This window comes from Haemorhous mexicanus, chromosome 16, assembly GCF_027477595.1.
Source record: "Haemorhous mexicanus isolate bHaeMex1 chromosome 16, bHaeMex1.pri, whole genome shotgun sequence".
Lineage (NCBI taxonomy): Eukaryota > Metazoa > Chordata > Aves > Passeriformes > Fringillidae > Haemorhous > Haemorhous mexicanus.
The window spans coordinates 6203478-6219227 of NC_082356.1; the positions used below are offsets into that span (position 1 = coordinate 6203478).

The following is a 15750-nucleotide window of genomic DNA, read 5'->3' on the forward strand; positions in this document are numbered from 1 at the left end:
GTTTTCCTTGGAGAAGCTGGCTCAGATCCTACAGGCCTGTGCTGAGTGTGGGATGTTTTGCCTTGTTTCCTTCCCAATGTGAGATGAGACTTTTATCTGCATCATCATGCTCAGAGCTCCAGCTTCCTTCCCAGAGCAAGCTGGGATGAGTCCTGATCTCCATGGAGCCTCTTCCCAAGCCAGCCAGACTCCCTGTGTGCAGGGCTCTGCTTTCACCCCAGAGCTGCTGTTGCACTGCTGGCCCTGAAGCTCTCTTACAAAGGGAGACTTTGCAGAGTGGCTGTCTCTTCCTCCCAGCACAGAAAATGGCTTGTTTTTCAGGTGCCAGCACAAACTCCTGAAAACCCTCCCCTCCCACGGGGCTTGGAGGGATTCAGGTGCTCCCTGGACGTAGTGCACACTCCCCTGGAAGGCAAGAGGGAATCTGTCTCACTTGCCCATTGTCAGTGTGGCCAGCAGGGCTGGAGCTCCCAGTGCCACTGGGGGCCCTCAGCATTGGCCACAGAGGGGCCTCCCCTCCCTCCAGGCCCAGCACAAAGTGCTGCTGAAGCAGCTGCTTGTTGGAGAGGCCGTGCAGGACACGGTGTGGGGCTGCCCAAGGACACTGTGCAGCGCCTGTGGAGGGCACTGCTCCCCCTGGAACTCCTCAGGTGGTCCATAGGAAATTTTTGCAGGAGCTTTTGCTGTAGCACCTTGAGAAAGCAGCATTTAAATCAGAGAGAGAGGGGAGGAGCCTCAGGAGTCAGATGAGCTGGGCTGGACTCCTTCCCTCAGCTGCAAGAGCTTTCACTCTGAGTCTTCTCCTTCTCTAAAAGCAGGAAGTTTTTAAACTTTTTCAAGGCAAGTTGTGCATCAGAGAGAATTTCTACTGCCAGGAGACATCCCAGTTCCCTTTCATGTAATGTACTAATTAATGCATTGACCTGTGAGCATGGGAGAAGATTTTCCCCATGGTCCCTGCCCTGGTCAGTGGCATGGATGCAGGAGGAGGTGAGGGTGATTCTGGCAGTGTTTGGAGAATAGGCCCCTCCAGGTCCAGCTGCACTTTGCTCCAAGATGCTCTTCTGCATCCATTTCCATGCTCAACACCTCAATCTCTCCTGTCTTCCATCCAGGCTTTCAGTATCCTGCCACTCTCAGGTGTGCTGCAGCCAGGACAGAGCCAGCAGGTTTCCTCCACCTTCTCTGGCCACCTCAGCAGCACCTCCAATGTCACCGAGCTGTGCCACGTGGAGGGAGGCCCCACCTGTGAGGTGCTGGTGACCGGGGAGGCCTCAGGTGTCAGCTCCTCCCTGAGCCCCCGGGAGATCAGCTGTGGCTCTCAGGCACCTCTCAGGGAGAGGTGAGTGAGCCTTGCATGGGTTACTGCTCTGCCATGGGTTCTTGTCCCTGCAGGGCTTCTCTGCTCCAAGGACTCTGAGCTCAGAGGTGCTGCATAGCAAAGGCCAGAAGCAGCACAGGGATGGCCACTCTGAGCTCCCTGGCTCCCAAGAGAGGAAGGACCTTCTTCTGTTGAGAGAGAACATCATCTGCTCTATTGGAGTGCTGAGCCCTCCTGGCTTAGCTGCTTCCTGCAGGGAGCTGGGCTCTGGGCTTGCCTTGGCACTGCCTCTGGAGGTGTCTTGAAGTCCATGGTGTTGAGTGGCATCTTCTTCATCATCTCCCTTCTTCACCAAAGCAGTGGGATTGTGGGATGGGCAGGTGTGGGGAGCAGACCAAACCTTGCTTTGGGTCCTGCTCCTGCCCCAGATGAAGTCCTTGCAATGCTGATCTGCCAGGTTCTCCTTGTGGTGGGACAGCACCCAGAAAAGCTCATGTCCTTGAGGCTCCCCTTCAGCTGCAGCAGTAGGCAAGCACAGGAGAAGCTCAGCTCCAGCAAGGCAGCCCAGCTCAGGACACACAGGCAAAGTGTGGAGCTGGGAGTGGAGGCTGCTCAAAGCAAGCCTGTGCATCAGGACTTCTTCAGGCCAGGCTGAAGTTGGTTTCATGGGGAGGAGATGGATGAGGCTGCTTCCAATGGTTTCCACGGCAGCCAGCCCTGGTTTGCTTGGTCACAGCTGGGTTCCAGCAGGAAATCTGGCTGACAAGAGCCTGTCTGGCAGGAGAGGAGTTCCTGCAGCCTTTGCTTTCTGACTGACAGGATTGTTCTCATTAAGGAGCAGGCTAGGAGTCCTTAAAACCGAAGATCAGGGACAGAGACTCTCTAACTAATTAAAGTCAGACAGTGGTGTGTTTATTAACACCGGCGGGCGGCACCAGAGCCGTCCCTAAAAGGCGTGACCGCGCTGCCCAAGGTTCTCTGCCCTCTCTTTATTTCCCAAGATCTTACATACAATACATCTGCACAGCCCCAGCCCCTCCCATCCCTGCTCTGTATTCAAATGAGGTCATTGGTCCTTCACACCTGTGCAATTCTTCTCTTGAATTGGGTCGGTGGTCTGAAATTGGTCAGTGGTTTTAAGGGATGAAGTCAGGAATGTCTTCATCAGGTCTCTGTGACCCTCTGGCATGATCCAAGGTCCCCTGCTTAGTGATTGATTGACATCAAGTCCAGGTGCTAACCATTGTTCTACTGGTTTCAGTTTGTTCTTGGAACAGTTCACTTACTCCCCTTCCTTCTAGAAAGAAGCTCCTAATGGTAAACAATAGAACAATCAGCTCCAGCTTAAGCATCTCATAATCATTAACCTATGGTCTGCCTATCTACCTTACATCCTGATCCATGGGAATTGCTTCTAACCCTCAGCTGAAATCTTAACCCTTTAAAATCATGCTTCAGCTGTGCCCAGGGAGAAGGGGCTGAATGAGCTGAGTAAGAATGGTAGGAGAGAGAAGCAGATGTGAGCAGTCTGTGCTCTGCTCTAACCTGGGAAGCCAAGAGACAAAGGGCGTTTTCAGCACCAGCACAGAGAGCTGGTGGATCAGCCTTTGGCACTGGGCTGGAGGGCTCTGGCTGAGCCTTAAGAGGGAGCTTGCACAGTCAAGAGCTGATGATGGCAAAGCTCAGGTTTGGCTGGTCCTGGAGGTCCCCTTCCACCAGTGCCCTCACTTGGGATGTTCCCAGCCTCTGTGGGCTGAGGAGAATTCACGGAAATGGCCTCAGGGTGAAGGAGTGAAGTGCAGGGCCAGCCAGGACTGGTGAGCCCAAGTTTCTGGTGGGACTCTCAGCCATGTTTTCTGTTTTGTCTGCAGAAGGGAACTGAAGCAGCCAGCTCAAAAGCTTCAGGAGGAGGCCAAAACCTTAGAGGAAGAAAAGAGGCAGAAGGAGGAAGAGAGGTGGAAGAAGGGAAAGAAGGGAGTTTGTGTGGGGAAGCAACCTCCAAAAGCAGAGAAGGGGAAAAGCAAACCACCAGAGATGAAGGAAACCAAAATCCCAAAAAAAGAAACAAAATCCCCTGAGAAGAAGGAAAAGAAAGGCCCAGAGAAGAAAGAAACCAACGCCCCAGAGAAGAAGGTCACCGAAGCCCCACAGAAGGGGAAAGCCAAAGTCCAAAAGAAGGGGGGGAACTGAAATCCCAGAAAAACCACATGGGATGGAGAAGGACTCCTAATTTTTTTATTCACACAACTAATTATACTCAGTTTATTAGACATCTTGTTTAATTTTAGCTAGTTAACAAATTTCTTAGCAGTTTTTCTATTATTGTTTAATAAATAGATTTTAGTTGTGCATCAAATCTCTCTATTGTATTGTTTTTCTGTTCTCTTCACTGATTCTCATGGCACAAATCCCTTGTTCTTGCAGGTGCATTTGTTTCTCACCCTCAGAATAGATTGTTCACAAAGTCTCATTCTCAAAATCGCTTCACATGGGAACTTGTAACTGCTTAGCTGCACTCAGAGGAGATGACAGGCCAGCTGTTAATAGAGCAGAGCAAGGCCTGATTTCATAGGGCCTTTCTTTTATCATTATTCTACCTGTCTATGGCATCTCCCCCTTTTTGTTCATTTAAAAAAGGCTCCTGTGTTCTGATGTTGAAACTGCTCACTCTTGTGAGGGTATTATCTCATCAAGGTTATCACTGGTTATCTATTAGATATGGGATAAAGTAGATAAAAGAGCAATTACAATCAACAAAACTTACCAAATTCTATCAAGTCATTGACACAGGGTTTTGCAGCATGAGAAAACAGAAGAATAATGTCCAATGTCTCTTGGGGAAATGGAAAGAAAGGACCATTGTTTCCAATTAGTTGAGAAGGATGAGAAAGTCCATTAGCTGGAAATGTTGATCTTTGCCATCCCTGAATGTCCTCCTGGGAGCTGGAACAGGGAATAACTGGAGAAGGTCAGTAGGAGCACTGTACCATGAGGGTGCCATGAGGCTTTTGTTGGCAAAGTGCCTCTGTCAGTTTCCAGACCCAGCCATGTCTTGGCAGTCCTCCTCCTGCTCCTGCTCTGGCCACAGAGGCTGCAAGGTGATGAGGTTATTTCTCTTTGCCCTGGGCCTCATTTTTTCAGAGCTGATCAGTGTCTGATGGAATGAACAGGTGACAGCTTTGAGCTGCTGATGATAAAACACAGGCACATCTTCTCCTGAAGGTAATGAATCAATTGGGCTTCACTGTGGTGCACTCAGTTGGGATTTAGATATGGTGAGCTTTTTTTCCAAATTTCTCATGTAAATACTGCATCATTCAGAATGATTAGTTGTCCAAATTTCTCATGTACAATTTGCATTATCTGAACGTTCTTAAGGTGTTATTTCCTCTTCTTTTTGGTTTTTTAAGAATGAGATGCATGTCTTTTGTTATGAGTGTGAAGCAACATCATAGTAAATTAATACATGCAGTGGACAAGAAACTTACAGCAATTAGAAATAATTTGGACACAACAATCAGGAATATTTCAAATAGCAGACAAAACTAACAGCATAGGTGGAATTAGGTAAATAGCAATCCCTGAAATAATGTACCATCATCCCAGAGTCTGCAAACAGCTGACAAACCTCCATTCAGGGGGGACTTGGATCATTATTTCCAGACAATAATTCCCAAGCTCCCTTTAAAAATAGTTCAACAGTCATGTCTAGAGGGTCAGATTGCCAAGTCCAAGCAACTCAAATCTAGTTTTGATGCAGAAAACATCTGGCTCTGTGGGCAAATTCCCGTCCAGGCAGAGCTGAGGCCTGGCCACCACCCAAACTCTAAGTGGGAGAGAATTCCCTAAAGGTAATTTAAAACAAGGCTCTAGAGAATGGCACTTAGGAGTGAAGGTCTGGGGGTGACAGACTAATGAACCATCCAATAGCTGTCTCCTCCAAAATTCCCCCAGCACAGAGATGCTTTAAACCCAGCAAACTATTGGAGTGGTTCTGTAATAATAATTGGGGCTGCATCTGATTCCTTGGAGGAGATGTCACAACACCATCAGTTTAGAGGAGGCTTCCCACAGAGCTGAGAGATCATTTCTTGGAACTCTGAAAAATCCTTAAAAATGCTGAGACAGCCCTGGGTCAAACCATGGAGGATTTTGGTGGGATTTGGGGCAGATTGTTTGGTGTGTATCCAGAGTGACTTTGGGCAGATTTGGGGCCTGCTTGGGGCAGGTTTGGGGCAGGTTTGTTGCTGATGTTGGGGTTTTTCTCCCGTTTGCCCAGCTGTGGGCAAAGCCCCGAAGCACATCCTGTTCCTGCCCCAGCTCCTGAGGAGCCCAAGGAGCTGATGCTCTCCATGCTCTGCCCCCAGGGAGATCTGGGGCGATCCCGGCATCCCGGGGATTCCAGGGATTCCGGGCGGGCTTTGGGCATTGGGGGATTTGGGGGCTTGGGGGGTGAGAGGGGTGAGGGGGGCTTGGGGCTGGATTGTTTGGGGGAAGTATCGGGATTTGGGGTGGAATGTCTGCATTTTTGAGGGTGAATTTCTGGGGTTTTAGGAGGAATGTCTGGATTTTTGATAGGAAATTTCTGGATTTTTTGGGGGGTGAATTTCTGAATTAGGGTGGAGATTTTGGATTTTTGGGGAGGTTCTGGATTTTTTTTGAGGGGGAATTTCAGGATTTTTGTAGGAATGTTTCTGGATTTGGGGGGAGGGGATTTCTGGATTTTTGGGTATGTTTCTGTAGTTTTTGGGAATTATTCTGGATGGGAACTGAGGTTGGTTTTGGATTTTTTGAGGAGGACTGGTTCTGGATTTTCTGGGCAAAGTTCGTTTTTTGGGAATGTTCCAGGATTTTTTGGAGGAACATTTCTGGATTTCTTTGGGGAACATTTCTGACTTTTTGGGGGAATTTTTCAGGATTTCTTTTTGAGAACATTTTTGGACTTTTTTTGGGAACTGTTACACATCAGGGAACATTTCTGAATTTGGGGGGGGAACATTTCTTGATTTTTTTTCGGAGAACATTCCCAGGTGTCTGGGGAATGTTCCTGGGTTTCTGGGGCTCTCCTGACCCAATTCCCATCCCAGGTTCCCAGGGTTCCAGGAGCTGCCCTGGTGCCCAGGCACTGCGACATCGCCTGGGTGCAGTTGGAAAAACCCAAAATGTCATAAAATGCTCTCAAATCTAATAGAAATACCAGAAAATCCCTAAAAACCACTGCAAAACACCCTAAATCCCATACAATTGGTCCCAAGTCCCACAGACCTGCCCTCTAATCCCATAGAAATATTCCAAAATCCCAGAAAACTGCCCAAAACTAGTCCTGACCCTGCCCCACCCCCCCACTCTCCCAGGTAGGCTCAGCTCAACCCAAATCTTCCTTTTTAAACCCCAAATCCTCCTGCAGACGCTGACTCTGGAGGCTCCCAGAGCTTCCTTGTCTCCAGGAGCTTCTGTCAAGTCCCAGTGGAACTTCAGTGCTGCATTGTTCCACAGCCTCACAGCGCTCTCCTGGCTTCCATGAGGTCCCTCTGTGTCCCTGCAGCCTTGGCTCCATGAGGGTCTCCTGGTTTCCATGAGGGTCTCCTGGCTCCATCAGGGTCTTCTGGCTCCATGAGGGTCTCCTGGCTCCATGAGGGTCTCCTGGCTCCATGAGGGTCTCCTGGTTTCCATGAGGGTCTCCTGGCTTCCATGATGCTCCACTCTGTCCCAAGGGGCATCTGCGGCTCAGCTTTGGAGCCCTGCAAGATCCAAAGATTCCCCCCCAAAAATCACCAGCCCAGGGACCCCCAGGATATTTGGGCTGAGCTCCCGCTCCCCAGGCACCTGCATGGAACCCAAGTGACCGCTGTGACTCCATGGAATGTCCTGGAACAAACTGTCCCTTGTCAGACAGCGGGGTGCCATGGGACAGAGGTGCCCCTGGGACACGGCCACTGCCCATGGAACCAGGTGTCCATGGTGACAGAGCCAGGCCTGATGGAACACTGGAGAACATTGTTACCCCATGGAATCTCATGGAACCAGGTGTCCATGGTGACAGAGCCGGGCCTGATGGAACACTGGAGAACATTGTTACCCCATGGAATCCCATGGAACCAGGTGTCCATGGTGACAGGGCCAGGCCTGATGGAACACTGGAGAACATTGTTACCCCATGGAATCTCATGGAACCAGGTGTCCATGGTGACAGAGCCAGGCTAATGGAACCTAATGGAACACAGGAGAACATTGTTACCTGTTGGAACCCTGGCTGCTGAGAATTTTAGACTTTTGAGCTGACAGACACTGACCCCTAAGAGAACACTGCATTTGACCTGAGGCTGTGGAGAAGGCTTCCAAAATGGAATGATGGAACTGGGATTACACCCTTGAATGGAAGGGTGTAATAGCACATGGTGGAAAACTTAGAGTTTAAGGTTTTAGAGTATAGTAATATAAATAAAACAAGATGGAGGTTTTAGGGCAGAGGCTGATCCTTTTTCTTTGCCTTTTTCTTCACCTTCTTCTTCTTCTTCCTCACCTTCTTCTTTTCCTTCTCCTTCTCCTCCTTCTTCACCTTCTTCTCCTCCTCCTCCTCCTCCTCCTCACCCTTGTCCTCTCTCTTCCTCCTCCTCCTCAGGTTTGGGTGGTATTGTGTAATTGGATAAAAGAGACCCCGTTGTCAGGCACGGGTGGTTGGTTATTGGGTTAAAAGGAAAAATAATTGAGGTGTCATTTCTTAATTGGACAGTTTATCCTTCAAAGACCTTGTAGAGGGAGAGATGGGGCTCCATTTTTACCTTGTTAGCGAAGTGCTGCAGAACTCACAGCTTGTGAGACTGTTGTATAGACAAGAGCTAATGAACACCTGAGTCCAAACAAGAAACACTGTCTTGTGATTTAATCCCGACCTTGGCAGAGAAGAAGCAAAAGAATTGACTGTTCCCCCACGGAATCTCATGGAACCAGGTGTCCACTGTTTCACAGTGCAGCCTCAGAGAGTGGGGAGACCATTGTGACACAATGGAATATCCTGAAATCAAGGCTCTGTTGTGGCAAACCTGGGCTTTATGAAACCAAGGACACTGCTGGGATGCAATGGAATTTCAAGGAACCAAGGGTCAATTGTCAACACATCAGCTTCTCAGGAAACCAAGGAAAAAAACCACTGTGACACACAGGGGGCCTCATGGGACCCAGGAGACCATGGTGACACCGTGGAACCTCATGGAACCAAGTCTGAATTGTTACAGGACCCAGGAGACCATGGTGACACCGTGGAACCTCATGGAACCAAGTCTGAATTGTTACAGGACCCAGGAGACCATGGTGACACCCTGGAATCTCATGGAACCAAGTCTGAATTGTGGCAGGACCCAGGAGACCATGGTGACACCGTGGAATCCCATGGAACCAAGTGTCCAGAGTTTCACGGCTCAGCCCCATGGAGCACTGGAGACCATTGTGTCCCAGTGGGAACACAGGGAACAAAGGCTCCACTGTGACACAACAGGGCCTCATGGAATGCAAGAGATCATCCTGATGGAATGGAAACTCATGGAACCAAGGGCCCACTCTTTGGCTGCGTGGCCCCATGGAATGCTGGAGACCATTGTGGCACCATGGAATGAATGGCACAAAGGCTCCACTGGGACCCAGCAGGGCCTCATGGAACCAAGGACATTGCTGGGATGCAATGGAATCTCATGGAACCAAGGTCCAGTTGTGACAAAGCTGGGCCTCATGAAACCAAGGACAGCCCGTGATGCAATGGAATCTCATGGATCCGAGGATCAATTGCCAACACATCAGGTTCTCATGAAACCAAGCAGAACATTGTGACACAGGGCAATCTCGTGGAAGCAAGGCTCTGCTTTGACCAAGTGGGGCCTCATGGGACACAGGTGCCATGTTGTGTCACCATGGACACTTGCTTCCTCCAAGGCTGGAGATGTCCCAGTGGCACTGGGCTTCCATGAGGCCATGCTTTGTCACAATGGAGCCTTGGTTCCATGAGATTCCATTGTCCCACAGTGGTCTCCTGGGTGCCATGGGGCCTGCCTTTGTCCCAGTGGAACCTTGCTTGCAGGAGCCTTAGCAATGTCCCAGGGGCACAGGGGTTCCATGAGACCCTGCCGTGTCCCAAGGGGCCCTTGGCTCCATCAGGTTCCATTGTGTCACAGAGCTCTCCTGGGTCCCATGAGGCCTTGGTCTGCCACAGGGGTGTCTTGTTCCTACTGGGCCTGACAATGTCCCAGTGGCACCTGTGTCCATGAGGCCCCACTTGATCAAAGCAGAGCCTTGGGTTAACAACTGACCCTTGTTTCCTTGAGATTCCATTTGTGAAAAACACGTTCACCCTCCTGGGAAAATGTAAAAAGTTTAATAAAGGACAATGGGAGACCAGGACAATGGAGCAAAGGTTATTATGGCCGGGTGCATCTTGGCACTCAGCCAGGAGCACCCTGTTCCCTTCGGGGATCCCCCTGGAATACCTTTTCCCTTACACCAGCCTGTTGCATATTCATAGACCCTCATGCATATCCATAAACTACTTCACATATTCCAGGAACTCTTCTACCTGGCCCCTCCTTGGGTCTGCCTTTTCAGAGCATGTGTGTTTCTTGGCTGTGGTTTTGGCTCCTTCTCTTTATCACCTCCAGGTTTTGGGCCTTGGTCCACTCTGCCTCCAGACAGGGAGTGCTGATAGTTGGCAGATCTGTGCAGGTGTCCTCATCCTGTGTGCATTGGATGTTATCCCATCCCAGCAGGCATTTAACACAAGCATGTTTCTCTCAGCTATTTCACTACAATGTCTAAGCTCAATTAACAACAGAAATAAAAACTGTATCTTTAGAACAAAGTTACTTTAACATCACACAAAGATAATCCATTTTAATATTTGCAAAAAGCCAATATTATAATATGTATCTATAACAGGGTGAAGGAGCCCTGGCCCAGGCTCTGGCCCTGGGGGACACGGGGACGCTGCCAGGGGGTCCCTGTCCCCCTGTCCCACCCCCATGGCCCCGGCCCCCCGTCCCCGTGTCAGGCTCTGGGGTCGATCTCGTGGAACATCCTCTGGGGGAGGCTGCGGGGCCGGGGGCGGGGGGACCCGGGGGGACAGGGGACCCTGCTGGGCACGAGCAGGGTTGGACTGCTCTGGGGGGGCTGTGAGGGGGGACAGGGCAGAGTGACCTCCCCAGTGACCTCACACAGCCCCTGTGATGTCACACAGCCCCCTGTGATGTCATACAGCCCCTTTGATGTCACAGAGCCCCTGGGATGTCACACATCACCTGTGATGTCACACAGCACCTGTGATGTCACACAGCCATCTGTGATGTCACACAGCCCCTGTGATGTCACACAGCCCCTCTGTTATGTCACACAGTCTCCATATGATGGCATTCAGCTGCTATGTGATGTCACAGACCAGCTTTGTGATGTCACAGCCATCCTGTGATGTCACAGCCTTGTCTGTGATGTCACAGCCTTCTCTGTGACATCACACAGCTGCTCCGTGATATCATACCCTATGTCACAACCCACATTCTGATGTCACAGAACCACCATCTATGATGTCACTGCTAACTCTGTGATGTCACAACACCATCAGTGATGTCACACAGCCCACACTGTGATGTCACACAGGCCCTTGCTGACATCCCAGCTGCTCTGTGCCGCTGTGACACAGCCACAGAGGTGCTGCTGTGACACAGCCCCCTCAGGGACATCCCACAGCCCCTGCCAGTGCTGAGCCCCTGTGAGCTCTGTCTGTGCCCTGCTCGTGTCCCTGAGGTGCCCTGGCCGTGCCCCTGCCCTGCTGGGCTGTGCCCAGGAGCTGCTCCTGCCCAGAGCTGTCTCTCTGCAGTGCTGCCCTTGCCAGGAGCTGCCTCTGGGCCAGGAGCCCAGCCCAGCTCAGCAGCACAGACACAGCACAAGGACTTTAATGACCTTCTGGGGCTTTGTGCTCAGGCCCTGAACATCAGTCCTTGAGAGGGAGCTGAAGAGACCTCTCCAGAATTCCAAGTCAGAATCCAACTCCAAAGTTTCTTGGACTTTTAATGGGTCCCACTGAGGGACACAACTGAGAAAGTGTCCCCAGGCCCCAGGCAGAGCAGAGAACTGGAGGCAGTGATGACAGCTGGGGACAAAGAGAAGCCAAGTCTTGGTGCCCTGGGGCACAGCAGGGTCTGTGCCACCAAGGGCTGGGAGGAGACACCTTGTCCTGTGGCACTGGGGCCTCCTGGCACAGCCCCAGCCAGGCTGGGCACTGTCAGCCCCTTGTCCTGCCCTCAGCATCCCCCCCTAGCCCACATCCCAGTGGCCTCAAGGATCTGCTGGAAGGAATCCCTGGGGAGCCTTGCTCAGGAATGGCCCTGGGGGCTCCTGAATGCTCCCAGGGACTGCAGGGTTTTCAAAGGACTTTGGGTTTGGCTTTTGCCTTGGAGTCTCTGAGAGGGTTGTGCAATCATGGCCTCCAATTATCTGCTGTAATTAGTCCCTGGAGAGGCTTTGTCAGTAACAACACTCAGTGGGGCTCATTAATGCTTCAAGGTACTTCAGTTCTTTTAAGGTACTTGGTGTTTCCCTTTTGATACAGACTCTGGGAGAGGTTTGTGCAATCATGGCCCCAATTATCTGCTTTAAGGAGTCCCTGGAGAGCTTTGTACTGACACTCAGTGGGGCTCATTAATGCTTTGAGACACTCAAGGTGTTTAAGGTACTTTGGAATTTCCTTCCCACACTGAGTGTCTGAGAGGTTTTTTTTCAGTCCTGGCCTCAAATTCTCTCCTCCAAGGAGCCCATGAGGAGCCTGTGTTGGAGAGGGACTTCGGTGGGACCCATTCATGCCTCGAGACACTTTGGGTGTTTTTTCTGCCTTTGGCTCCTGGAAGGGTTTGTGCAATCTCCTCTCAGGCCATGAGGTTCAAGGGCTCAGCTCCAAATACACCGCAGGGCTCAGTAGGATCAAAGAAGTCCTGACAAACCATGGCTCTGCCTTGATTCCCTCTGCTCTTGTGCAGTTCATCAGGAAAGTTTCTGTAGCGGTTTTGGTTCACCAATTTGAGGTTTCTTGGTCAGTTCATCAATTAGTGTGGTGGGTTCAGAGCTGGCTAATTACCAGTGCACTCACTGGAATATCCTTCCTCATTTCCTGTTGTGAGATAGGATTAGGAGAAAGGCAAAGTAGGCTCAAAACTTTAAAAGGATATAAAGAAAATGTTATTACAGTAGCTAAAAGAAAGAGCAATAAGAATCAGAACCAAACTTTCAGAACACTTTTCCTCTCCCTACAACCTTTTCTTTCTTACTGACAATGTAAGGAGACAAAACCTAAAATTTTCAGTCAGTTTACCACCTCTACAATATTCTATTTCTCAGTTAACTTAAGGAGAGAAATTCCTCCTGTTAATGATGTTAAGACTTCTCCACAAGAAAACTGTTCTCTCATGGCTTTTAATTTCCATGAATAGCAGCCACCTGGAAAACTTTGTGAAGTCCCTCCCATTTTTCACATCTTTTCCCACAGCTGTGTTTATGGGCCATGCCATCTTGTGGGGTATTAGTTTAAAGATGAGCTGTTTAAGAGCAGAGGTTCTCTTCATTTATTTCTAAATCATTTTCATCTCTGGGAACAGAGGTCTTCTTGTCTCCCTGACGGCACCGGGTCTCATCACTCTGTTCTCTCTCTGTACAAACTTCTCATGGGATCACAGCTACTTCAACATTTGCTTACTTTAGCATGGAGGCCTTTGCTGAACAAGTAATCTCCCCATACTTTTCATGCATCATAATGAAAAAGAGAATCTGATGGATAAATTACATCCTTCTCCATAGCTTTACAAGAGGATTCCAGCCCCAAGATCAAGGCACCTCCTCATCCCTCCCATCTGGAACTCAACTTCCTCTTCACGGACCTCGGTGTGTTCACGTTGCCCCTCTCTGTGCCTGCACTTTGTCCTTTTCTCTCACTCGAGGGAGGATGGAAGCACTGACAGAGTTCATATCTCACCCGGGGCCTGCAGATGGTTCCGTGACCCCGGCCGGGCTCGGTCCTTGGGCCGGAGCTGTTTTACCATGGAGGTTTCTGCAGCGGCTGCGCTGGGGCTGTGTCAGGATGGGCCACGCTGGGGCAGGGCCAGGATCTCAGCAGCCAGGCCAGAACACAGCAGCAGCACGGCCGGGGGCCGATGGCTTCTCCTCCCCCTGCCCGGGGGTTGTGGGCGAACCCCAGCGGTGGCAGAACCTTGGCCGAGCCGGCCCGGCCCGGGGCTGCTCCTGGGGCCCGGCGGATCCTGGCTCGGCCCGGGCTGGCGGCGGGGCAGGGCTCAGCAGTGCCCAGATGTTGGAACTGCAGCCATGGCCCAGCCCGGCCTCGGCCCCGCGGCCTCCCCTGCCCTGCCCGGCAGCCGATGGGGCCTGGCGGGGTCCCTGGGAAGGGGCCCGGCCCCAAGGCAGGAGCCGCCTGGGCTGCCCTGGCTGAGACGGGGCTGGGTCAGCCTTGTTACCTCTGTGCCAGCCAGAAGGGAAAGAGACCCTCCCAGGCTTTTTCATCTTTACCGTGTGTCTTCACAGGGCCGTGTACAGTTTCCTTAGTGGTTTAACAGATTGTCAGTTCTCAAAGCTAATTACTGATTGGTTTTTTTTCCATTGGAGGAAACTGCTTCTCTTAGAACATCACTTCAGTGAAGCAAAACCACCAAACAGCACAGAGCACAGAGTTCCATTGTCCATATATAGTGGTCACGTGCTCGATGGTATGAGTAAAAAAGGGTTACCAATTTTTTTATAAAGGGTTGTAGAAATACAAGTTTAACCAGTAGTGACAGAGGAGAGTTCTTTGTTAGCTTCATGTTGTAATGACCTATTAAGAGTAGGTCGTTAACTCTCTATTTTTGAGAATTCCCCTTTTTGTATCAGTACCACCCTGCCTGGGCCAGGTGGATGGCCCTTCTCGGACAGTGAAAGGAGGGGACATCAGAGGACATGCAAAATAACCTCAGACCCAGCATGCCATGGGAAGGACCCCCAACACACTTACCGAAAAAAACCCCAAAAGCCACGAGCCAATACAGAATTAAAAGATCAAAGTGATGTCTAGACATGAGGACAAAGGTCCAGAGCCTGCAGAGACACTGAGAACCTTTGTTGCCCCTAGCCCCAGACTAAAAGGACCTTGGCTAGAGCCAGTACCCTAGACAGAAAACCCAAAAAGCAGAATTAGGAGAATATCCCCACTGCTTTTGTGGGGACAGGACCCCCAGCTCTGCCCCCTAGTCAATGAAGCTGCATTTTCCTCCTCCTCCGAGCCACTCCTGGGAGCGACAAAGGTGTGACCGCAGACCTGTCTTACCTCCCAACCTGAGCTGATCGTTTTTAATAAAGGCACTGAAAAGGAGAAAGATCTCCTGCCCTATTTATTTCAGTGCTGGTCTCTCCCTGCTGGATGCTGTGGATGAACTCGTGAATGAGCTGTAGGAGAAGGGCAAGAAGCCGGGGATGTTGCATGGACTGCTCCACACACGGTGCTCGGCTGAGCAGGGACAGCAGGCCCAGCCCAGCTGGGGATGGCTGCAGGTACCTGAGCTGTGCTGTGGAAGCGGCCACGGCTGGATTCCTGCTCTCCCGTGCGCTCCACGGCTGCATCTGGCAAAGAGCAAGCACAGACAGAGCTGAGGGGCTGCGGGAGAGGCCGGAGAACACAGCCCAGCCCTGCGCTTCCCATGCAGGGAGAGCCCCGGGATGCCCCAGGGGGATGGAGCACGGCCAGTGCAGGTGTCTTCCCGGCCCCTCTTCCATCCTTTCTGTGGCCATGTCTCCAGGGCATGGGATGGCATGGGATAGGACCAAGTTGGCTGCAGGCTCCAGCCCTGTGGCCCAGCTCTGCCACTCACCCTCCTGCGGTGGCTGGAACGGCACCACCTCTTCAGTATCCTGCGCTGGGGCAGCTCCAGGGCCTTCTTCCACCTTCTCCTCCTCCAGCCAGGCCAGCTTGGGCACTCTCGGGGGTCTCCACTCCATGTCACTGACTGGAGATACTTGCAGGAGAGATGTCCTGGAAAAGCTCCGGGGCCCCAATTAGGATATCTATGTTTTGGACCCAATCCTTCAATATTTCCTCCTATGGACTCATGCTACAGTGTCAGCTTCCTTAGCCAACCAACCATGTTATGACGCACAAACCTACGGCACTGCATCCTAAGCTTCTTTTTTACCATTGTAACTATTATTTTTTCTAGATCTTGAACTCTACAACTCTAAACTTTCCTCCACTTCAACCTACCTCTATGTGTCTCTGCTATAAACTATCAATTCACATTCTCGCTTCTAGCACCTAAGTTTGGAAGCCCTTTCCAAGGTCTCAGATCAAATCCTGTCTTTAATTCTAAGCTTTGCTGACAAGACCAAAGGTCTGAGAATTCCCTGCATTTTGCTTTCCA

At 50.9% G+C, this 15750-nt stretch overlaps 1 protein-coding gene across 1 annotated transcript in view; it reads left to right on the forward strand.

Moving 5' to 3' along the window:
* LOC132334619 (hydrocephalus-inducing protein-like) overlaps positions 1-13906 on the forward strand; it is a 45335-nt gene extending 31429 nt beyond the window's left edge. Inside the window, exon 14 of the mRNA XM_059860721.1 lies at positions 13886-13906. Within this exon, the coding sequence (XP_059716704.1) occupies positions 13886-13906 (21 nt within the window). The remainder of the gene's footprint in view (positions 1-13885) is intronic.
* Positions 13907-15750: the final 1844 nt, after the last annotated feature.